Source organism: Silurus meridionalis, chromosome 28 (genome assembly GCF_014805685.1).
Source record: "Silurus meridionalis isolate SWU-2019-XX chromosome 28, ASM1480568v1, whole genome shotgun sequence".
NCBI lineage: Eukaryota > Metazoa > Chordata > Actinopteri > Siluriformes > Siluridae > Silurus > Silurus meridionalis.
In genome coordinates this window covers 1,858,568-1,884,494 of record NC_060911.1, presented here as the reverse complement: position 1 = coordinate 1,884,494, position 25,927 = coordinate 1,858,568, and the positions used below count along the sequence as shown (strand labels likewise).

The following is a 25,927-nucleotide window of genomic DNA, read 5'->3' as shown; positions in this document are numbered from 1 at the left end:
ATGTGTGCATTTTGACAGTTCAATTAGAGCTCAAATTACAAAAGCTATTCTATATTCGTTAGGGGTGTAATGATACGTGCATTCGTATCAAACCATTTCGGTGCAGGGATTTTGCCGCGGTGCACATTTTCACCAAATGCAATCCTCATTGATCATACACTATATGGAAGTATTGGCACATCTGACCTTTCCTGCTATATGTGGTTCTTCTTCAAACTACCACAAAACCGGAGGCAAACATTTGTCTAGTCTAACGATATAGATTGTTTTGCGTTTTATTTACAGCTTAAAGAGTTTTTCCCTTATAAGGAGAATCTGTATTACCCAAATGGGGTCTAAAAAATGTAAACTATTTAATTTTATTTGTCCATTCATTTTATTTTATTTAATCAATTTAATGGACAAATAATTTGCTCATTTGCTGCTTTCAAAACGATACCAAATGCAGTTTAGGTCTTGATACCTGGCTAATATGTTTAACATGATAATTAATTGGTTCACTGTTGCTTTGTAAGCTCGTCTCTAACAAATGATTGTTTATCAGAGTTCACATGACGCCTCTGCGTCGCGAATGGATTTGAAAGACACAAAAGCATGAGTGTCAAAACATGGCGTCAAGGCAACAAAGATATGAGAGAATCTGTGTCTGGATGGAGGAGGAGGCGTGACCGACATCCATGAGACACAAAGGAACAAGGACAACAAACCCTTGACCCTCCAGAAGTCCTGGTGAATCAAGCACGATACCTGTGAGTTTCTATGAGGTACAAGCTCTACACAAAGTCTACACACGCTACACTCGCCATCTGCAGGTCTTACCGTGAGGATGTCGTAATCCTCCACTGAGGAGCTTTTCTTTGATGACACAAGGCCCGTTTTGGGTTCGATAAAGAACTTCCCCTGCTCGTCTCCAGCCTCGATGCTGTATGAGATCTCAGCATTGGAGCCGTGGTCACGATCCGAAGCGATGACCCGGTACACCGGATCTCGCCGCATCGCACGCTCCTTCTCCACCTTCTCCCGCTCGGGCAGCTTGATTTTGTATACCTTTTCCATGAAGATGGGATAGTTGTCATTTTCGTCTAACACCTGCACGATTACGCGGACCGTGGTGGAGCGCGCTGGGACGCCCTGATCGGTCACCGTGATCTATCAAGGGAAAGAAACAAAACAGTAAAAGAGTTAAAAATCTATAGAATTTAAAAGTAAACCATTAGGAAGAAACCACTTCCGCATTCAGGGTTAACCTTGTTGTAGTAAAACACAACAGCTGTCAGATTATTAGTTTTACAAGTCCACACTAATATGTTTTCTGTTTAAAAACGTGTATTTTTCTCTCCGGTTTGGCCTTGTGTCCCCACTGAGACGCCGCTTTCAGTTAACAGGAAACGTTGCCGTATGAAAAACACCGTTTGCAGTGTAAAAATGTGAAAATAGAGGCTTTCAAAAACGTGTTTTTAATCATTACTGCCAAGAACCAGAAACTGATCATGAACATTACAGGGACGTGAGCGTACCCTGCAAGGGTACACATGTTGAAAGGTAGGTGATCCTGCAGTCTTTCCGGTGGTCTAGTTACCTGATTATCCCTCACGTAAATGAAACAGATATATGGCAAGGTGAAAGAGGCACGATTGAGATGGTTCGGTCATGTGTAGACTTGGGACAGGGCTGAGGATGAAAAAAGAGAAAGGCCAAGGAGGAGGTTTAGGAATGTGGTAACGGAAGACATGCAGGTGGTTGGTTTAAAAGAGGCAGATGTAAACAGGACTGGGTGGTATGTAGACGAATGATCCCGCTGTGGCGATACCTAATGAGAGCAGCCGAAAGAAGAAAAAGATAAAGGAAAGAGATCTATGATATCAAGAAGTTGGTTCCATGATCATCATATCACTGTATTTCCTGCCCAGCTCGGTGCCCAAACTCACTTTCGGCCAATTCAGCACCCGGTAATTGGACAAGTCCTTGAGCCCCTGTCCATCGAGAACCGGTGAAACATGAGCAATTCTTGGTAATGGACTCGAACTTCCAGCCCTTAATGTGTAATTCTGCCAAAATAGGTTTTTTTTTTTTTTTTGTACGTTTGATCCATCTCATGTCAGATAAACCCCCGAAACCCAGAAGACATCTGGTGTCAAATTGGACATTTCCAATTAGAGAGGAAACAAGATCAGGGGAGCCGCAAATTGAGAAAGTGAGCGACGGGACAATAATAGTGTGTCTGGACGATGCTGTCTCGAGAGGAATGAACGATTGAAAAACGTTTGTTAAATGTCCGTGGCCAGAATTGATCCGACACACACACACCCTTACGTTCTCAGCTTTTCTTGACGAAGCTTTCGCTAATTCAACCGGCTGCCAAAATGGCAGCAATGCCCCTGGTGATTAGCTGTCAGATATTTTACACAGACACACAGCTAAGTGAGACCTCGAGGTAGGTGAGATGAAAAAGCTGTTATGCACTTCAAAGCATCGCAGCGACAACTCCCTCACCGCTGCCTCATCCCACAAGGGCACGTTCATACCAACAAGCAAAATCGTTACCAAAAAAAAAAAAAAAAACCATGATGCGAACTAATTGGTCTCGCTGATCAATGTTTTCTTAAAAATAACAGATGGTTGTGGGATGCTTTCCTGGGGTTCGGGATTGCTCGTTTAATCATCAACCCGACATTCCTGCAAAACACATGACACCAATACAGACGTGCGTGAAACATTTGAATTTCCGTCTAGACCGACTTGCGTTCAGAGTTCAGTCGTCTCTGCGTTTTTTTTTTTTTTAAGATCTCTGGACTCGCTCTGTTTACAAGAAACTACGTTATTTGTCTACGTTTACACACCATCACCTCCAAAATAGTCCCCTTGCACAGCAATACAGCACCCCCGCAGTTCCTGCCACTTCTGGGATGTGTCCTGGAAGTCTACTTTCCAAAGCGTGTCAAGCACCTTCTGCGATTCGGTGTTAAAACGGTGACCTGGATCTTCATCTTAGGGAAAAGGGCAGAGTCCACAGTAGCTAAATTTGGCGAGTAGGATGGGTGCGGAAGTGAAATAATCATCTTTGTGGCAGATTTGTCCAGTTTCATGCAGAACTTCACGTCAAAAGTATATGGACACCTGACCCTAAGATTGCTTTGTGCTTCTTTTTGAACATTTCACAATTAGGCTCCTTTCCTTTTATAATAAGCTTCACAATTCTGGGAGGATGTTCCACTAGATTCTGTGGAGATTTGTGTGAGATTCATTTAGCCACAAGGGTGTGTGTTCGTAAAGTCAGGCACTGATGTAGGTGAGAAGGTGAGGAGGCCTCAGTTGCAGTCAGCATGTATCCCAAAGGTGTTTAATAGGGTTGGAGCTCTAGAGCAGGAGATCTTCCATACCTTCCAAACCATCTGATCACAAACAGATCCTAATGGAGCTAGTCATGCTACTGCATCCAGAGACGTTCTTTGTCATAGCAGTTGGTAAAGGAACTACATATGGCTGGAAAAGTCAGGTGTCCCAATAATTTTGCCCTAAATACAGTGTGTACTTAATGATAATTAAAATAATATATATTGAGAATTTTTTAGACTTTATTCATAAACCTGTTTCAATTTAGAAGAACGGAATGATGTGCAGATCAGCTGAAACCAAACATTTATACCTGGGTATAAGCAGAGCCCAAAACACACACACACACACACACACACACACACACACACACACACACACACACACACACTAATAAAGCGTCTCAAGCAGAGAATGAGCCCCTGGAGCTGAAAAGAATCGTTGGAATGGAAGTCCAAACATGGCCATGTAGGTCTCTGTGTGTTTGTGTGTGTGTGTGTGTGTGTGTGTGTGTGTGTGAGCAGCTCCACCATCCGGCACCACTGTCACATACACCATTTGGCTCGGAAGGAGATTTTTGCCGTAACGTGTCGACCTCGTCCAAAACATCGTTTCTGTATCTGGTTGCTTCCAATCATATTCAAGTGTGTGTGTGTGTGTGTGTGTGTGTGTGTGTGTGTGTGTGTGCGCGCACGTGTGTGTTGACTGACTGTCATTCCGTGAGTTTTTATGGAAAAACGCAGCTCCAGATCCATAATTAGAGCGAGACAGAACATCAATTATATCAAAACAAATTTCAGAACACACACTCGCTCCAATTAGTCCCACAGCGGAGGAGGATGAGGGCGGACACATGGAGGAACTGATTATTACCCAGTGTGTGTATGAGTGTGTGTATGAGTGTGTGTGCGAGTGTGTGTACGAGACATGGCAGCGTAAGAGACACAACATCCCACTATCAGTGCCGGATCTGACCCAGAAACTACAGCACTTGGAGAGAAAAAAACAATCTGATATAAAGTCTGAAAAAAGGCGATCTTGTTGAAACCTGCAAATCCGAGCGGTGGGAATGCAGGAATCCGTTTCCCTTTTTTACCCTGAAAATCTGAACGGAGGAGTCGGATCTGAGAAAAGACTGGAGCAGGAGCATCAAACCCGAGAACAGAGACAAGAATTAGTCATTATTCTATGTAATGGGGTCAGAAAGAAACATAGAGAGTCAGACAGAGTCAGATAGAGAGAATCAGAGAAAGAGAGAGAAAGAGAGAGTCAGATAGAAAGAGAGATTCAGAGAGAGAGACAGAGTCAGGTAGAAAGAGTCAGGGAAAGAGAGTCAGATACAGAAAGTCAGAGAGAGAGAGAGAGAGAGAGAGAGAGAGAGAGAGAGTCAGATAAAAAGACTCAGAAAAAAAGGAAAAAAAAAAACAGAAAAAGAAACAGAAAAATGGCCAGAGTAAAGAGTTGGTCATTTCGGATCAGTTGATAATTCTGTATCAGTGACTCCATTATCAATCGTTTTTTTCTCCTTGATTTATTTCTGTCTCTTTCTTTCTGTGTTTTTTATATAAGTCTCCCTTCTGACTCGTATGATTCGGGTTTAGGACGAGTGAAAAAATCATACAATCAGAATCACGATTCAGGACCTAAAATAACTGATGATGTAGGAAACACAAACACACACGCTCCTGCACTCTCTCTCCACATCTGGACAGAAAAAGAAAGAAAGAAAGAAAGAAAGAAAGAAAGAAAGAAAGAAAGAAAGAAAGAAAGAAAGAAAGAAAGAAGAGAGGAAGCAACAAATAAAAGAAAAAAAGAATGAAACAATGAACAAGAAAAAAGCAAGAAAGAAAGAAAGAAAGAAAGAAAGAAAGAAACAAATAAAAGAAAGAAAGAAAGAAAGAAAGAAAGAAAGAAAGAAAGAAAGAAAGAAGAGAGGAAGCAACAAATAAAAGAAAAAGAATGAATCAAAGAACAAGAAAGAAAGAAAGAAAGAAAGAAAGAAAGAAAGAAAGAAAGAAAGAAAGAAAGAAAGAAAGAAATCGCTCAATTAAATATGTGCAGGTTTCGACAGCGGCCGGTGGCTGATTGATATTTCCTGTTCTGGCCTGTCTGATCCCACACCGGAACACTGAGAGAGAACAAAGAACTACACACACACACACACACACACACACACACACACACACACACACGTGGCTGATATCTGAATCCCCAACAGAATCACTTTTGGAAGTTGGTATGAAGGTGGGAAAAGGAATCTCTCTCTCTCTCTTTCATTTCTTCATCTCTTTTTTTTTGTGGCTGCAGACAGGAATTTACACACACACACACACACACACACACACACACACACACACACACACACACACACACTTTTGCCAGTTAAAACCGGTACGGGAATGAAAGATGACCAGAGAGCGAGAAAAAAGTATATAAAAGGGAAAAAAGCGAAGGAATACAATGAAAAAGGGAGGGAAATGATAAATGGATTCGATAAAACCATGAAAGACAAAAGAGGAGAGGAAAGTAAAAAAATTGGAAAGAAAGCACTGATCGTTAAGCTGTAAAACAGAAGCAGCTGATTGGCGGGTTTAAAAAGGGGGCGGGGTTTACCTCGAGGATGTGCTCATCCTGCTGCTCTCTGTCCAGTTTGCGAGACGTTGTAGTGACGAGACCTGAGGGACGACAAAACCGGAAGGAGCGAATTAGCATAAAAATACATTGTTCATTCATATGTCATTTCAGCTAGCTGCTAACTCAACAGCATTCATCACAAAAGCTAACAATCAAGCTAGCGAGCTACTTAGCCGTTTATTGATTTGAAAGACGTCTCACTGTCTCTCACTCTGGTAAACGCGAGGACATACGTAGACGTGTGAAATACCGCCAGAGCACGTTAGCGACGTCCCAGAGAGGACGCTGATACACACTGCGCTTTTGTGAGTGTGAGTGCACACTGGCTAGCGTGTGATAGAGACAGACAGATAGATAGACAGAGAGAGAGACAGACAGATAGAGACAACTCAAAAGACAGAGAGACAGAAAGAGACAGAATTTAGATAGAAAAAGAGAAAGAGAAAAACAGAGAGACAGACAGACAAAGAAAGTAAGACAGGGAGAGATGAGGAAGACAGAAATAAAGACAATGGAGAGGGAGAGAGAGAAAGAGAAACTGGAGAGAGACAGACAGAGAGGAACATAAAGAGAAACAGATGGAGAGAGACAGATAGACAGGAACATACAGAGAGACAGATGGAGAGAGACAGAGAGACAGACAGACAGAAAGAAAGAGAGAGACAGGTTTTCCAGCTCGTCTCTCTTGTACAGTGTGGTGTTCTCTATAATTGCAGGATGAAGGAGGCTGAGTGTCACCACTCTGTCTGTACAAACACTCCATAAACCTCTCTCTCTCTCTCTCTCTCTCTCTCTCTCTCTCTCTCTATTTCCTTTGCTTACACACACACACACACACACACACACACATATACACACACTGCAAGCCTAAAGACTAGCCTGACCACAGCCCACCCCTTACCATTAAAAATAACACAGACCCTCTCTCTTCCTTTTTTTTCTCTCCCTCCCTCTCTCGCTCTTTTTTTCTCTCCCTCCCTCTCTCGCTCTTTTCAAAATGGACAGAACTGGTATTTCCGTTGCCTTACTATTTTTGGTTGAATATTGCAAAAGCTTCACACAAACTCCAGCCGAAATCTCACACAAAATTATACACAACCTTATAAGTGTGTGTGTGTGTGTGTTTGTGTGTGTGTGTGTGTGTTTGTGTATGAATGTTTGTGTCTATATGTATGTAAGTGCGTATGTATTGTACGTGTGCGTGTGTATATACATGTTAGTGTGTGTGTGTGTGTGTGTGCATGTGTGTATATACATGTTAGTGTGTGTGTGTGTGTGTGTGTGTGTGTGTGTGTGTGTGTGTGTGTGTGTATCTTTTGTACTTTGTAAAAGATTTTTACCCATTTTTTCTATTTTGTCTTTTTGTTTTGCATTTTCCTTCTTTATTCCATCACTTTTTCTAATTCTTTTCTTCGCTCTTTCCTTCGTGCCTCCCTTCATTCCTGCCTTTTTTCTTTCTTTATCTTTCATCTCGATGTTTGCATAACTTTTCTGTTTTCTTCTGATTATAAAAAAAAAATCTATTTTTAAATGTTCCATTTTTTTTTACATTCGTCCCCTTTTCCATCCTTTTTCATCACATTCTTTATTTCCATTTTCTTTTATTAAATTTTCTCCTTTTAAACATCTCTAATCTCTACATACTCTCCTTTTTCTTTCTTTCTTTTCCCTTTTTTGTTTGTTAATTTGTTCCATTCTTTTATTTTCTCTCTTTTCTTTCTTCTTTTTTCTTTTTTACTTTGCTCTTCTCTTTCTTCCAATCTACTTTTCTTTCTTTCTTTCACGATATAATTATTTTTTGGATTTCTCCATTTGTTCTTTTCGTATTTTTGTTTTTTTGTTCAGTACTGTTTGGCTAACACCTGCTAGCTTGTGTCAGCGTAACTAAACCTGAAACCTGAGGATCTTGAAGCTAACTAAAACGCGCTAGTTGTTCCGTAACAAGCTTTTCAGGCGATGTTGCTAGCTGCTAGCTGCTAGCTCGCTGACCCCTGGATTTCCAGTGTTTTCTTCATTTTTCCTTCATTTATAAAAAAAAAGCCCATATTGCTAACGTAACCATGTGGAGGTAAACAGTGTGTGTGTGTGTGTGTGTGTGTGTGCGCTGATCGGAAAAAATGCACACAGCTAAACCCCTCTATGCTTTACAGCCGAATGTGTTTAACCTCCACCACGTTCGCTGCTCTCGCTTCTAATTGTAGCGCGAAGCGTCTGACGAGGCGTCTCAGGGGAAATTACAGAAACACAGCGAGCAAGAGCGAGCGAGCACACAAAATAACAAGCGCTAGCAAAAGAACTAACCCAATTAGCATAGAGATAAAAGAGGGCACGCTGACGTCTGCTTAGCGTTTATACAACAATTTGTTTTCCGAAGATCGTTATTTACTTTCCTGCTCACGCACACACAGCGCAGACACGTTAGCCCCACGACTAGCGTTAAGGAAATAGCTAGTTAGCGTCAGTCAGTCGCTTTCACTCAATTAGCTTTGGTCAGTTAGCTTCAATTAGTTAGCTCAAGTGATTTAGCTTTTCTTCCGGTTTTTAGTTAGCTAGCCAGCGCTTTCTGTTTCTTTCTCTTTTTTGTGTGTTTTTTTTCTGATACAGGAAGTGACCCACAGGAAGTAGTTGAGCTTGGATAGATTTCCTTCCTTTCCTTTCTCTGTTTTTATACTCTCTATTTTCATTTCCTCTTCCCTTCCTTCCTTTCTTTCTTTCTTTCTTTCTAATTTTCAGAGCTGAAAGTGGAGCAGGGATGAAAGCTGAGAGGCAGCAGACGAGTGCAGACGGGACGTGTCTGGCGTCTGAGCGCCCGCCAGCCAACCCACCAATCCCTCCCCATCCAAAATAGAGAAGAGTCCACCTATTATTATCCCTCGCTCCTTTGATTCTAAACAGGAAAGGTATGCTTCTATAAAAAGAGGAATAAAGCAGGACGTAAGCGTGTGAGTGATTATTCCGAGTCTCTGATTTATGATCCTGCAAACAGATTTGCGATTTTATTGCATTTAACATAAAAAAAAAGACTTTCGAGAGGAAATGAGTTCCAGGTTTCGGCCGGATTCTCCACCTCCTCACGATCTTGTGTTCAGATCAGGCGTCTGGGACGTTCGCAACCACCAGGACTGTGTGAGTAAACAAGTAAACAAGTGACATATAAATAATAAACCCACATACGGCTTTGCTCCATATCACAGAGTTTATTCTGCTGCTGCGTGAGAATGGTGTATTAAAATCCCTCGGGTTCCTGTGTAGCGCTGCCAGAGCTCCTGTCTCCATCTGCAAGAGGGTGAAATTACTAAGACTATGCCATTAACCTTTTACACTCTCTCTCTCTCTCTCTCTCTCTCTCTCTCTCTCTCTCTCTCTCACACACACCATCACACCATCACACCGTCTAACCATCAACCATCTCATTATCTTACCCTTTCACTATCTAACCGTGTTGCCCTCAACCTTCTCACCATCTCACCCTCACTCAATATCTCACCAACAACTTTCTCACCATCGCACCAACATCTCACCCTCTACCCTTTTACCCTCAATCCTCAAACACTCAGCCCTCTCACTATCAACCTTCTAACCATCTCACCAAATCTCTCAGCTTTTGCACCTCAGCCCTATCGGTTACCCTCTCACCATCTCACCCTCAACCGTCTCAACCTCAAACCTCTAACCCTCCTCCCTTTTACCATCTCCGTTCTCATCATCTCACCCTCTAAACCTTAGCTCTTTTACCATCTCACCATCCATCAACCCTATCATCTCACCCTCAACCCTCTCACTACAATGGGGAAAAAAAAGCTAATTTTAGTTGATAAATAAATTACACACTGTCACAAATCAACCCTCTCACCTCAGCATCAACACCCTCACATCTCAGCATCAACCCTCTCACCATCTCACCATGAAACTTATCAACTTACACATAACCCACAACTCTCTCACTCTCAAACCTGTTACCCTTAGCAATCTCACCCTCAATCCTCTAACCCTCACCATCACCACCAAACCTCTTACTATCAATCCTCTCATCATCTCACCCCAACTCTTTCACCATCAATCATCTCACTATCTCACAATCAGATGAATAGGTAAGAATTGAAGAGAAGAGGTGTATAAGATGAAAGGTTGTTTCGATGATAAATTGATGGAAACATGAAGGCATGGCTGAAGAGCTCTACCCAGAGAAAAGCAGCTGAAAAAACGCTTTCCAGTTTATCGTTTTTCTAATTACAAAACGAGATGTGCAGGTCCAGGGTAGGAGTAAAAATCACTCTGTTGGCACCAAGGTCACGAATCGCTCATTCTCGCATTGATCAGAGGATTGATTAGCACTAGCGAGCGTTTAAAGATGCTAGTTCCCTCAGAGAAGAACAACATTTACCTCAGTCATGTGGTTAATTACTTCACAGAAGACATAAATGGTGACATGATTTAGATAGCTAGCATGTAGCAGTTATGTCGATTTATCCAGGAAAAGTAAATGCTCAGTTAGAGACAAGGTTACACAAAAATGGCGGGAACAACATTTACCTCAGATGTGTTGGTTATTTACTAATACAAGATTTCAAAATGTGATATGCAGCTATCCAGCTATCTGTTTAGTCGTTTATTTGGACTATGTAAAGCTTCACTGTAGAAACATCCGAAATCAAACTGACAAAAATTAGTAAAAAGTTAGTAAAATACAAATAAACCGAAAAATATGAGTGATATTATGTTTTAGCTTGCTAGCATCCATTAAATACACATTTACATAATAGATACAAATGATCAGTAAGTGAGAAAATGAAAAAATGATGGGAACTTCAACATTTACCTCACGTGATGTTAAATTTCTAATTAACTGAAAAATATGGGGGATATTATGATTTATCTATGCAAGCATGCAACAATTACATGGTTACAGAAGATGTAAATGATGAGGAAGGAAGTGACACAGAAATGGTGCCAACGTCAACATTTACCTTGGATGTGTTAGTAACTGACCATTACAAGACTCCAAAATACGAGATTTAGCTATTCAGCATGGACAATGTACAGGTAGATTGTGGAAATGGCAGAAAACCGGTAAAAAATAACAACATTTACCTCAGATATTTTAGTAAATCACCAATAAATTGAAAATAAGAATAATATTATGATTTAGCTAACTTATGTGCAACAATTACATCATCTCCATTCCTCTGGCATCTTCTCACCTTCCAAAATCTTGTTGAACAATCTGGTTAAAAACTCCACTGCATCTCTCCTAAACATACATGACCATCATATTTTCTAAAACTTACACAAATCAGAAATAAGGAAAATGTTATCTTGAGTCCAAAAACCGTAGCTGAAATGTTGTGGATTAGCAAAGACGTTTGGCATCTGAGGTAAAAAACGCGTTCAGGATTATAAAATGAACTAAATTCGAGCATCGATACCAGACAACATTCAAAAATATATATATATTTATTTCAGATTTTGTCAGAAACCATGTTAGCAAATCTGGAGCACCAGCACGAATTCTTACATGAATTAGATGTAGAATGTAATGAAAAAGCAAACAATAACACATGCCCTGAAGGGAAATAGGAAGTGTGTAACGTGATGACGCTTTACCGATCCGTGATACGGCTTTGGCGAGAGTTGGAATTTCGATCGGCGGATCCAATTTAGACGTGGGATCAAAAATACGACGACGGGAATTTCCTCCGGACCCGAATTTAACCCATCGCGAATTACAGGAAGGGAAGAATTCGCGAGATCGCTTATCTCTTTCTCAAGGCTTTTTTTTGCAAAACTCAGCCCCCTACACACACACACACACACACACACACACACACACACACACACACACACACACACAGACAGTTGTTTTAACCCACATGTTTGCTGCTCTCCCTCACACAGTTAATGTTCAACGACTCAACCTCTCGCTCTCTCTCTTTTTTTTTTTGTTCTCCCTGTTTATTTCCCTGGAGAAGGGCCAAGTTAAAAAGAGAGAGAGAGAGAGAGAGAGAGAGAGAGAGAGAGAGAGAGAGAGAGAGAGAGAGAGAGAAGGACATCCCCTTATTTGGCCTGAGTGTATGAAAAAGCTTCGGACCACACACAGGCCCAACGCTAACTTTAGCGTTACCATGTAGCACTGTTTAGCAGCACCGCATTCTGAACAAGAAAAGCTAGGCTACAATCCCGTACATCAAATTCAGACTTATCGGGTTCTGATAACGTACTTTGCTAATCCTTGCTAGCTAGACACACATCAAGCTCAAAGACTAGCCGAATGCCATGATTTATGGTTTGCATTAAACGATCGGACTTGCGTTAGGCTTGACGTAAGCCCCGCCCCCTTTGACGCGAGCACAAGGGCCACATGTCATATGCTGATGTCTATTAAACTCCTGCTGTCAATACGTTCTTTTTCCAACACACACACACACACATACACACACACACACACAGAGTACTAAGAGCCCTACTTGCACCTTGATGTCCTTCCTCTTAGTCCCCACAGTGACAATGAAATATTCAGAGCGAGTCCATTTTGAGAATATCTAAAATTCCCACAGTGGAGAAAGAGAGAGTGATATATATATATATATATATATATATATATATATATATATATATATATATATATAGAGAGAGAGAGAGAGAGAGAGAGAGAGAGAGAGAGTTAAATGAAGCTTTTCAAAAACAGGAAGCTAGCGAGGCTCCTCAGGCAGGGTCAGAGTGCTAGCTCAGCTCGAGTGATCTCTCCACATCACTTCACTAAAAGCCATGAAATCCCATGACACACCAACGACGAAGTAGCAAATTACCCACAATGCACCACACACACCGTGTCTGGTCTGTGGAGAGGGAGTACGTTCTGATTTGAGACAAAGCCCTAGTGGGCTAAGCCATTCGCAATGATGTTTGTAGAGTTTACAGCTTGTGGTTTGGGACACAGCCCCAGTATATTGACAATAGTGGAAAAAACATTTTCATTGGTCTTCATGTAAGCTGTGTAATGACTGTGTGATTTGAGACACGCCCACATTGGAATGGTGTCCACACTTTTACACTGGTCTTTATATGGCCATTGGGGTGAATTGGTTGTGATTTGGGATACAGCCCAGGTACAGCAACAATAAGCAGACATTGTGTATAGTGTATAGGGTGTGATTTGGGACACAGCCAATAGTGAGATTTACAGTGGTCTTTATGGAGATTATGTAATCAGTAACGAGGTATGGTTTAATTCGCGTCCATAGTGAAGTAACAGTCAGACGTATACATTAATATTTGACGTATGTAATAAATTGATTGTGATTTGGGACACAAACAGGAGACTCTGGAGTGTGATTTGGGATGAAGCCACAATGACAATACAACTGTCTTTACGTAGACTATATGACAATAAATTTGTGGTGTTTCGCACGTGTCCATAGTGGACCAACATTGTTGAGACGTTTCGGTAGCTTCGCAATCCTGATATAGTGAGTAAGTCTGGATTTGAAACACAGCCACAGTGGACTTATGTTATTGAGATATACACTGATCTTAATGGAACCAGAATAGTGAAAAGTTTCCCCACAAAGGAATAATGAAGGTTAGATGGTGCTTATATGTGTATAGTAGTTTATAGATTGTGATTTGGGACACAGCCACAGTATATTGACAATGGTGAGACGTTTTCAGTGGTATTAATGTAAGCTTTGTTATAATTGTGCGTTTTGGGACCGGCCCATAACAGAGCGATGGTCACACCTTTATACTGGTCTTTATATGATCATTGTGGTGTAATGGTTATGATTTGGGACACAGCCCCTTTAGACCAACAATAAGGGAGACATTTTCAATACTGTTTCCATAAACAATGTAGTATACAGGATGTAATTTGGGCCACAGTCTGAGTAGTGGTAGTAGGTAAGATGTTAACGATGGTATTTCTGCATTCTCTCTCTCTCTCTCTCTCTCTCTCTCTCTCTCTCTCTGGTTAGTGTGGGTTGTGTAAAGGCGCTCAAATTGGAATCCGCTCGATTGGAACTGACGTGAGATCAGATCATGCCAGACGACAGGGAGGAGTGGTGGAGAACTCTGTCTCTCTTTTCCTCTCAGTCTCTGTCTCTCTCGTAAAAACACACCACAACCCAGCATTTAGGAATACACGCAAATGAGATATTCGCTGCAGCTAATCATTATCGGACGAACTAAATTAAAGGCTGCTGCACCCAAAATGCTAACGTTGCTAATATAAATAAAGGTAATTAGACTAACTGATAGGCCTGAGAACACTGTTAAAAGGGACACGGACACACACACACACACACACACACACACACACGTTTTTTGAGAACTTTATACTACGATTTTTATTATTATTTAATACAATTATTATTATTTATTACTCAGACCTCATTTTAACTTGACAAAATGCAGGACTGAGAGTTGATTCTTCCCCAAAGAGCATCGGATCCCCATTGGAGTCAAACTTCAAAATACTGCCTCCTCAGGCTCCCTACCTTCAAGTGGGCTAGTGGGCTATTTTGCTAGAAAAGCAAATCATGGTCATATACTTACATTTACAACATTTAGTAGATGCCTTTATCCAAAGTGACTTACAATGGACTTATAATCTTAGTTCTACAACTGAGCAGTTGAGGGTAAAGGGCCTTGGTCAGGGGCCCAGATGTGGCTAGGATTTGAACTCACAACCTTCTGATCCAAAGTCCAATGCTTAACCACTAAGCACTAAACTACAGTTAAAACTGTACTCACCGGTTTTGTCGTCGATGCTGAAGAAGCCCTGCGGGTTTCCGCTGCTGATCTTGTAGCTCAGTTTGTCGCTGGAGCGAGTGTCGGGGTCGAAGGCGTCTATCTTGATGACCGAGACGTCTTTGGGCGAGTTCTCCATGACAGACGGGTAGTACACTGGCTCGGAAGTGTGTGGGGCGTTGTCGTTCACGTCCTGCACCTGGATGTAGACCTCCACGAAGGACGACAGCGGGACCACGCCACCGTCAACGGCGTACACCGTCAACCAGTAGTGCGGCACCGACTCGCGGTCCAGCAGCTCCAGAGTGCGGATCACACCTGGGTTCAGGAAAAGAAACATTACAATGAGTTCTGATTTATCGAGAAAGTGTGTGTGCATTACATGAGCCAGGGCTGCTTCTTTACTAATAAAGAAACTGTTGGAGTTCATTCTTGATGATGTTTTTCATTCTATTTGTCATTTGAATGTCCTCTTCTCCAGTTCATCTTGTGTCTCGAGCCGTTTATCAAAATCGCCGTATGCACCATATAAGTTCCACCACACGCAAAATGCTCAGGTCATTAGGAAATGGGTACAATAGCTGTCTCACTCTGGATGGACCTAGAATTGGATGTTACTCAGGTGTTTATAAGCAGCACATTTCATTTAGATTCAACTGACAAATGCAAACTTCCAGCCAATCACAATCCAGTATTCACACCTGAACATGAGGTGTTATTACATGATAAACTACAAGAACCAATCGTTCACCAACATGAACCGCAAATACAACATCAAGTTTCTCTGAGGTCTCTGGTGTTTCTACTTCGCATATTTACAGCAACACCAGCAGTTCCATCACCAACAGCCGATTATAATGGAGATGTTTTATATACAATGATATACAATTTTGTGGTGAAAAACAAAACGCCCTTCCTCAATCGTCTCACGTCGCTACAGAACAAAACAAAACAATTTGCTAAACCGGTAGCCTGTGAGCTTCGCTTACTCACTTGCTCCGACTTTAGGGAGCAAACATGCCCCTTGCTAGACCTTCACTAGGTCATTAAATCTCCAACACAAACATGACCAGCTTCCCATTGACCCATAAACATCAGCTGGTGGTGACATCAGATCCAAACCAAATGGTCGTCCAAGTGTGACCTTAGATTCACCTCTAGAAAGCATCCCTAAGGTAAACAGTGGCGTTCTGTGCAACAAGATCTTGTATACAGAATCCATCCATCCATCCATCCACCCATCCATACATACATCCATACATACATACATACATCAAATAAACTTTATTTAGTTTGTCCTCAGTTTGTTACTAAGAGTCCATTGAGTCTAACGTGATCTTAATGCACATAAGTACACAATTGTCTTTGGAGCATGTAGTTTTCCGTTCACTTGAACCACGAGACTCAAACCTGCTCCAGCATGACCATCACACAAAGCCAGCTCCATGAAGATCTGCTTTGGATTGGAGTGGAAGATCTCCTGCTATAGAGCTCCAACCCATTATACATAAATGAATTGGAACGGCACCCCAGGCCTCCTCACCTACATCAGGACCTGAGTGAGCACAAATCTTCACAAGAAGAGTAGAGCTCATTCTAACAGCAAATGTGGACCTTAGATGCTTAGGTGTCTACAAAATCTCGTCCATATAGTGCATTTCGATCCAACACGTAATGAGAAATCAAGGTTCTGAAACTGTTTCCATAAGCTAAAGATAAAACCGTTTTCTGCAAGAAAATGGGAAGAGAACTAAAGACAAAAAAAAATGAAGGAGGGATCGTGACTCTAACACAATGTAAGGGGTTAAAGATTCACCGGAGCTGCTGGAGGCCATTTGGCTCTCAGCTGTGTCAACAAGGCACCTATTCACAGCAATCCAGGAACGAAGAGGGGCGGAGACAGCGGAGAGTAAATGGCAATCCACAAAGAGAGAGAGAGAGAGAGAGAGAGAGAGAGAGAGAGAGAGAGAGAGAGAGAGAGAGAGAGAAGGGAGTGGAGTGAACTTTGATTCGTCTTTGTTCTCGTCCATTCAGTGCAGCCTGAGAGTAGTGCGGTGTCACGTTACCTGGAGCGATCCTAAAAAGTTAATTATTTTATTGTTGTCCAGAATAAATGTCCACCTTGTTTGTGTGTGTGTGTGTGTGTGTGTGTGTGTGTGTGTGTGCTAATGAGGCACTCCCTGGTCAAAGTGTACGCTGACGATTCCCTTTTCTTTGACGATGTATCAGCATTTCGTGTTCCTCGCTAGGAAATGACAACAGCATCTAACTTTTCCAGGCTGTTCTACATAAACGTGTTACGTACCGAGAGATGTGGCTAAAAAAACGGCTAGTGGCAATGTCTCAGGAAAAAATCATTACTAAATTTATAACATATATAATAATAAATACTGATTAAAAAAATAATAGAAATAGAAATACAGTTAAGAAAAAATATATTACTAAAGGCTATAAAATATAATATAATCCAATATACTTGAAATAAAGTTAATAATTTGTGTAAACAACTAAAAATCTTACTCTTGCTATTTACAAACAAGTGACTATGTATATGTTTATTTAAGTTTTATTATATAATGATATAATAGAATAATAAATAATAATAAGATAATGAAAGAATCGGAAAGGTGCACTTAATAAAGAAGTAATAATAAAACAAATAAATAAATCGTTCTATTTGAGTTACTTTGTATAAATGTATATTGTATATCGACATTACGGTTGACGATGGTACGCTGGTTCGCCTTTGTCCGCGCTTACGATGGCGATACGACAAAACAATAAATATTTGAAGCTTCGAACTGGGGCTTGTCCACGCTCCCGCTGCCACATACATATATACTATATAGTTTATACATTACGGTAATATAAATTGCTCTGTTTCACTAAATGATGTACTGTATAATTATAGTAGGTGAGGCCATGTCTCGACAAGTTATGATGGAGTCATAGGAGCGGCATCTCCAATGTAAGTCTACCTGTATATATATATATATATATATATATATATATATATATATATATATATATATATATATGCACCAATCAGGCGTAACATTATGACATAATAAGATTATGAGAGCCTGTTAGTGGGTGGATATTTTTATTAGGCAGCAAGAGAACATTTTGTCCTCAAAACTGACGTGTTAGAAGCAGCAAATATGGGCATTTGTAAGGATTTGAGCGAGTTCAAAGGAAGGAACTTGAGGTTCCTTGATATACAGGAGAAGCGAAGGCTGGTACGTGTGGTCCGATCCAGCAGACAAGGTCCTGTAGCTCAAACTGCTGAAGAAGTTCATGCTGTTGATGCCTGACGGGTCAGAACTGTTTCAGCAGTAAAAAAGGACCCACACAATATTAGACAGGTGGTCATAATGTTACGGCTGATCCGCGTGTGTGTGTGTGTGTATAAATATGTATATATCAATCTGTGTGTGTTTGTATATTTTGTGTGGGTGGAAACCGTCCCACCTTTAGTTTTTTTATGAACAACCTCAAACTTAATTAAACGCTTCGGATTTTCAGACCAAACGATCCAGGAGTTCCTTAATCGCAACCGTGCCGCGGCACTTTGAACTTTGACCCGGATAACTCAAACCGCTGAGCTCCTACTGTCTCGCACATTTTGGGAGCAGTGACACCGTGTTCTTTGTTTCCGGAACAATCCTGCCTATCCACAGTTCCGTAACTCGATGACCTGCTCTCTGATTCCGTTTCGGGATTGAGGGGGGGCGGGGTAAGGTTGGAGGGAAAAAAAAAGGAAGTAAGAAAGAAAGAAAGGCAGGTTAGCTTGAAGCGATTATTATTTCAGAGGCAGGAGGAGGAGAGGAAGAAAAGCTGACTACAATATGCTCCGTGTTATAGAGTCCTCAGAATCTGACTCTGATGGGAATGGCAATGAGCTCGAGAAGCGACCGTGGGACTCCGAATGAGAGAGAGAGGGAGGGGGAGAAAGAGAGGGAATGAGAGAGCAAAAAGTATCAAAGGAATAAATGAGAAAGCCAGCATGCGAGAGGGAGAGGGCAAAGAGGAATGTGAGACCGAGAGAAGAAAAAAAAACGAGTGCATGTGGAAAAAACTAGAAGGCAAAGAGAGGGAAAGAGAGAACGAGTCTGTCTTTGCCAACCGACGTCCCCATGCACAAGCGCTCACTGAGATAACACACATACACACACACACACAAACACACACACACAAACACACACACATTCCGAAACATATGCACGAGAGACTCGTCCCTCTGACTCAAAAGAGCCTCACTGTTAGCTGCCCTCGGCATAGATGACACACACACACACACAACACACACACGTGCACGCACACATACGCACAAACACACTGCAACATTACAAGTAGACACAAAAATTTTGGTTACCATTTTGCTTCTTTTTGGATTTCTAGCCGCTGCGATTCGAGACTTTTATGCTAATCTGCAGTAGGACTCAAAAAAATGTTGTTTGCTCTGTCACTGAGGAAATCTGTTTACGCTAGCCTGCTTTCTAGCTCGAATAACTAGCTAGCACTGAGTGTTTCTGTGAGGGGAAAAACTTCAAGAAACGATCCGAACCAAATGAATTCCCGCTCGTAAATCTCCCCTCAAGAAAGCTCACCCTCTGCTATAAATTCGGCGAGTACACAGAGTATTCGCGACATAATTGAGAGAACTTTGTGACTTTTGTGTAAAACTTTGCTAGTTAGTGCTTTAAATGCACGAAAAAAGAAGCGGAACGATTGCAGTAACCTACATTTTCATGTAGTGTTACAGTGTACCATTAGCATACTGTTAGCATCGAAGCATCCTGTCCTGTATTTATGCTAACAGGGTGTTCTGTGGTAGCCTTTAGTTGTTAGCTGGACATGTTGTATATTATTATTATGTAGGTCAGGGCAATGATTGTTAGCATTAAAAAGGCAAACCTTTATAAATAAAATCACAGAATAAACTTGTGACTCAGGAATGCGGAGAACAAGGTGGATGTTTGCTCTTAATCTCCTGAAATCCGCTCGTTGTTCTGATGAGACATTGGCTGCTCTTCAGCTTTTCGCTCGAATTGTCACTGATAATCCCTATTTCCAGTGAGAGCACTGTTTTCATTCGCTCTTTCTTTCTTTCTTTCTTTCTTTCTTTCTTTCTTTCTTTCTTTCTTTCTTTCTTTCTTTTCTTTTTATTCCAACCCCCTGCTGAATTCAGAAAATACATTCCTTATCTGCCAAAAAAAAAAAAAATCCAGCTCAAAAGCCAGCGAGGAAGAGTAAGATTTCTGAACCGCCTATATATGTATGTATATTTATAAATAAAACATCAGGATTTATACGTTTATTTCATTTGAACTGTTCTTTTTCTCCTCCCTTTGAGGAGAATACAGTTTCTGAGCCACTCCTTGAAATAAAAAGCTGTTGAGGAAGTTATGAAATTTGCCCCCAGGGTGCAGAAAAACGATGGCAAAGAAATCCGACCGGTCTCTCTCTCTCTCTCTCTCTCTCTCTCTCTCTTTTTTTTTTTCCCCCCTCTGTCAGTCTTTTGTCCATCCATTTTTTCGCCCTGGGGAAAGACTTTTCACAGCCGCCTGAGCTTCTGAGTGAACAATGAAAGAAGCCGCTCGCACCGGTTTCGACCCGACCTCGCAAGTGTGTGTATGTGTGTGTGTGTGTGTGTGTGTGTGTGTGTGTGTGTGAGAGACTGTTTGACAGTAAGTTTTCACATGTGTGTGTGAGATAAAGGGAGTCTGTCCACTTTAATTAGTTTCCTGATTGGCGCCTTCGTGGCACTTTTACAATAGCTGAGCTGGCGACGAACACACACACACACACACACACACACACACACACACACACACACACACACACACACACACACACACGCAAAGTCACACACGCAAAGTCACACACCAACCCGACATCCTCCAAATGGCAGTTCGAGCTTTGAAAGGAAAAAAACCTCCAAAGGCCGAGTGTGGACGGGAATGTGGGACTGCAAAGTGGACATCTTGAGATCTTTCGGAAGCTCCCGACTGGAGACGTGAAACTTTCGCTCTCCGCTCAGATCTGGCATATGGTGGAAAAAAAACGAAAGCTGAACGTCTCCTGAAGCATCAGCTGCACAGAATCGCATTGCATATGTGCAAAAAAAAAAGAAAGCTGGCACTCTTGCTAAATTAGGAAGCCAGAAAAGATTAGCAGGGTTGTCAAAAGGGGATTACGGTATGCCGAATCCTGTTTATCCTCTCGCGTTCGTTTTCATATAGTACTGAGTTAAGAGTGAAATCCCAGGCAATATCATCCTTTTTTCTGGCAGGGTACAACGTGTAATAAGCAACGATAACTTTAAGACTGCGAGGCAACCACCAGTTCCAGCTAAAAGTCAATCCTAAAGCAATCCTCAACGTCCATGGTACCCTCTGGTTCGGAATGAAGCAATGGGGGGAAAGATGAAGTAAAGACAGAATAGACAATGCCTCAGAAATACCACAGATGTGAACTTAATGCGGCTTATGTGTGTTTTTCCTCTGGCTCGCATGTCAGTAGTCAGACCTTTTGCCTTTGAACTCGCTTGGTTAATTCCCAGCTCATCTTTCCTGCATTCCGGAAGGTTCTCGAGGTCACGAGGTTGCGACAGACTTTCCCATAATTTTCCTTCGCTCTGTGCACCTTAGTCGTTCCCTACACCACAGGAATAGCTCAAATTCCTCCACAGGAGCAGAAAGATCGTGAAAGGTAACCCAACACAGGCTTCATCTTGCCATGGTACCTCCCAGCCCCCTGCCCCCTCTGCCTCGATGTCTTAAACTTAAATCATAACCCAGAGTTTTGCACTACCTATAAAAAGGCATGCCTTCTCTTTTCAAGATTAATGGTGTAAAACATTTAGCAGTATTTGACTCGGGCAGGAAAGACTTTCTGGAGTGTGTGAGCGGGCCTTCCGAGATTGCGCTGCCACTGACTTTGCTTTATAACCACATAAAATCCTGAGGAATGCTTTGAAAAATAGGCTGACTGTCAGCAGCATGACTTATCAGAGGGAAAAATAGATGGGTCTTGCATGCAAATACAATACGAGCTTATAGAAATCCGGTATTAGGGTTGGTTTGGGATGGTTCTTTCAACCAGCTCTGAGAGAGAAAAAAAAACCTTCCCATGTGGCATTGCCAAGGTTATCAGCTCTGGAGTGCGGATTGAGGAAGTGTTTATCAACTCCAGTGGCTGATGACTTTAACAAATGTGCGCCTTGAACACAATCTTATCTTCATGAGCATCCTGCACAAGCGATTATAGGGCAGCAAACCTCTGGAGACGAGCTGACCACCCCGTTTCCGCTTCACGGTTGACCGTGCCTCCTGTACACCGCCAAGCACCAGCAACAGCTGGCCACGTGGGAAAATGACAGAGGGGGGAAAACCGGAGGAATTAAATAATTTTACTGGCTTAACAAAGCAGAGCAGCATGTCTCGCTCTACATGTCTCGCTAATCTCATCATCTCAAAATAGTAGGGAGGGGAAAAAATAACCCTCAACCTCCATTAAGCAACAAACCAACAAGCATTAGCGTAGGTTTTAAACCGAGCCCCAGTACAGGAAGCCTGGCAAAAGAAAAAACGTGCAAAAAAGGATTTGCGAGACTTATTAAAAGTTAAAACAAGAAGAAAAAGATGAAAGTTTGTCAACCTGAAGCGCAAGATAAAGAAACAAATGTGGGTGTAGAAAAGGGAAGTTCCTCAATGAACAGCAGGGAATGATGCAATTAGAACATGCCTGGTGGGACCCTGTCTTTTTACCCCCCCGCTGTTTCTTCCGCAGACTTTATCCTGTTACTTTCAGTCGAGAGGTCCTATTGGGACCTGACCAGACAGACCTTGTTGTCCGAGCCCAGTTAATGTTATTGCAATGGCCTTGGAACTGGTGTGCTAATGAGAGCCAGACTTTTTTTTTTTTGGGATCGACGTGACTATTTAAGGGCTAGAATCCAATCCGAGCTCTGGACCCTGTCCTCCGATAACAACCGCTTGTCTTCTGCTATCACAACATTTTTATGAAGCGTGAAATAGCTGGCCGGTGACGATCTGCCCTCGCCACTATGTATTACCCGCAGTATTAGTCCATAAGGGTTATACTAAAGTGCTTGTTCTCTGTTCTCGTCAAAAGGTGATAAGACGGTGGGGAAAGCGAGAACGTTTTTCAAAGGGGCGCTGGGTTGACATTTTGAAAGATCCCCACTCCCCACTCCCCACTCCCCACTCCTTTTCTATTTATAAGCCGACACTCCTCGGAGTATTTCTGTGAGGAAGGGATCAAAGGCGTTTTAAAATTGTGGCAGGGGTGGAAGGGTGGCTTGCCAATAAAACAGGGGGAATAGGAACGCCGCTCGGTTCAAAAGCCAGATGTGGAACTGTTGACTCTGCTCCTAATTACATCTTTATACAGGCATTACTACAAGCGGCACAACCGTGTGCTTTAGCCGTCGTCTGCAGCCCAGCTGCACTGAATCGCACCCAGCAGTGTTGTGGCTGGCTGTGATGAGCCAAATTAAGTCACAGCTAAATAGGGAGGAACATTCTAAACATGCCAAGACTTACACGAGAGACAAGCTTCAACACTAACCATCAAGGTGCAGAATCGAAAGGAAAAAGAAAGTGGAATACAGTGCATTTTTCTTCATTTCTGATTGATCAGACATCGAAGCAATTACTCTGATTCAATTTGATTGGTCCCTGAGTCTGTTAACTCTGATGTGCAGTCACATGCACTTTGTGAAGAGATGAATCTCCATTTTTTTTCGAGTTTGGGGAGCTGGCCGTGTTTATTTCTGCCATCGCTGCTTTCACGTTCGATTCTCGTTACGATCTGGAGAGTGTGACATCAAAGGGGCGAATGAGCTCCAGCGGCAGAGTGCCATCTGCCATAATGGGGATTTTCATTGCCAAGCACTGAACCATGGCCTGAAGAGTACAGCGGGATTGTGGGAATCAATTAATTATATGAGTTAGTGGGTCCTGTTTGGAAAAAATATACCAGGATAATAAACTGCATCTAAACTCACAGGAATGCTTTTCAGGAGCAACAAAAATTTTACAGCTTTTTTTTTTTTTTTTTTTTTTACTTTACGCTCTAGTTTTTTTTTATAAATAGCTCACAAACTCAGGCACTTCAAATCAATTAGCCCTCGTTAAAGCCCATTAGCATAACCTTAGTGAAGCACCTACGCGGAGACTAAAATAAGCAATCCCAATGCTAGCACCCTGTAATCATCTCCGGCTCCCTTCGCATTCCTGAGCACCGTCGCCTCGGCAACGTGGCCCAAGCACAGACTGTGTGGAGTCGAGGTCACGTGACCCGCCAAAAAGGGTAAGGAAAAAAAACGGACGGAGGAGCTGAACGGGAAAGAAGAAAAAGAAAAACGAGATGGGAAAGAATGAAAGAGTGGTAAATCTTAAGGCAACTAGATGCGTCCTTCACCTTGGTCTAGTTTTTCATTCTTTTGCACTCCTCTTTTCTTTACCATGATTTTCCTGCTTATACCTCTTTCCCAAGAAAAGACAAACATGACAAGGCAAAGCAGGGGCACATTTTTTTGTTATCTGGCATCACTGTTACTTTTTCTACCTCTAACGGAAAGGACGCGGCGAAGGGGATCGCGAATCTTGTTTTCGATTACACACTAAGGTGCTTTGTCACGGCATGCCTGGCGATTGGTGGCCCCTTCGCCGAGCCAGAGAAAGGGCAGTGCATACATTATCCGCTCTGCAAAAGGGCAGGCTGCGTTAAAACCCACAAACAGAAAGCAGAAGAGAGTCGATTAAACGACTCAGCCTGAATACGTGCCGGTTCACTCTTTCTCTTTTGAAAAGGCGGCTTGTCCCCCTCAGGAGGCTTTCATTTGCTCCCTAACCCTACCACTTACTTCATAACACGCCACAGAAAAGAGCAAAACAACAAGCCGAAGACTCGAACAAATAAAAATCAGAGCTTATTATCGGTGTACATGCTTTCGCCCGCCATCGAGAGGGGCAGGAGAGGGGGGTCACATCAAACAGAAAAACACATTTAATAAACCTCACAACCTCCGCTTCCGAGGGTCGCCTTTTGTTTTTTTGGTTAATGCGCCAATAATGAATTGTGAAAATTGACCTTTTTGCATAATTGTGCTTTTAAACGAACAGTTTTCTGGTGTTGAATGTTTTCTCTCGTTATGAAGCTCAGCGGGTCACCTCATACCTCCAACACCACCATATGAGGGAGCCAAGCTACAATTAGAGCCTTTTCTAAATTACAATTAGATTCTTTTTATCTACACACAAATATGAATTTTGCATAGTGTAGAAAAAAGAAAAAAGTTTCACAATTTGGGGTTGTGTAGATGAATATTACGAAATTGTACCATAAATATATAAATATATATGTATATTTGAATAGATAGATATCCTATTCATTCTTGCATTCTTTACTAAAGCAATTAGGTCCAGATTACCAATAAAATGCAAACACAATGATTTTAATTGCCTTTGTTAGATAGGCTCCTTCGTCAAAGCTAGTCAAAAAAACAAAAATTAAAAGAAAAGAAGACAATAAAACACAATCATCAGTGAGTACAATTAGAATGTTTTTCTTCATGAAATTCGTGATCAAAAAAACTAATACCTGACAGGAAAAACGAAGAAAAACACGATGTGAAGCACCACATTGGACTGCTTCATCATTTATTCTACCTTTGTGCCAAATGATATTGCAAGATGTGCAACGTTAAGCGCAAAAACTGGAAGAATTGGCTACTTTGCATGATTAGCATGACAAAGAACAGGTGGCCGGCGGATGCTAATCTAGGACATGTAGGTGAGATTGATGAGATCTGGCGTCGTAAGTCTTCGGTGTGAACAGTACAGAGGGACACGGAACTCAGGGTTGCTTTTACCCTAGCTGAGTTTGTGTTGCAGATTTCCCCTAGCTGAGTTTATAGAGCAGATTCCAGACACGGCGGTGCGGTTTAGCCATCGGCTTTTGTAAACCAAGTCTTTCGGCCTCTGCTGTGATTTGTGACATTGTGCCTTGCAGTCTTTAGCCACAAGGACATTTAGCGGTAAAACAAAAAAGCTCACCAAAAGCACAATGCAGTTTTCTGGCAACATCAATCGGGTTTGTGGCAAAACCTCGATCCTGTGCGAGTGTTTGCAGCCTCGATTAACTCACATACTCAGGATGCGACGTGCACACAAAATCAATTCTT

At 41.9% G+C, this 25,927-nt stretch overlaps 1 protein-coding gene across 6 annotated transcripts in view; it reads right to left on the bottom strand.

Annotated features, from left to right (window-relative positions):
- fat1a (FAT atypical cadherin 1a) overlaps nucleotides 1–25,927 on the bottom strand; it is a 75,380-nt gene that overhangs the window by 39,239 nt on the left and 10,214 nt on the right. For all 6 annotated transcript variants that reach the window (XM_046843547.1, XM_046843545.1, XM_046843550.1 and 3 more), the window contains exons 3-5: nucleotides 14,716–15,030; nucleotides 5,947–6,008; nucleotides 820–1,149 (exon numbers count right to left, since the gene is read on the bottom strand). In XM_046843547.1, the coding sequence (XP_046699503.1) occupies nucleotides 820–1,149; nucleotides 5,947–6,008; nucleotides 14,716–15,030 (707 nt within the window). The remainder of the gene's footprint in view (nucleotides 1–819; nucleotides 1,150–5,946; nucleotides 6,009–14,715; nucleotides 15,031–25,927) is intronic.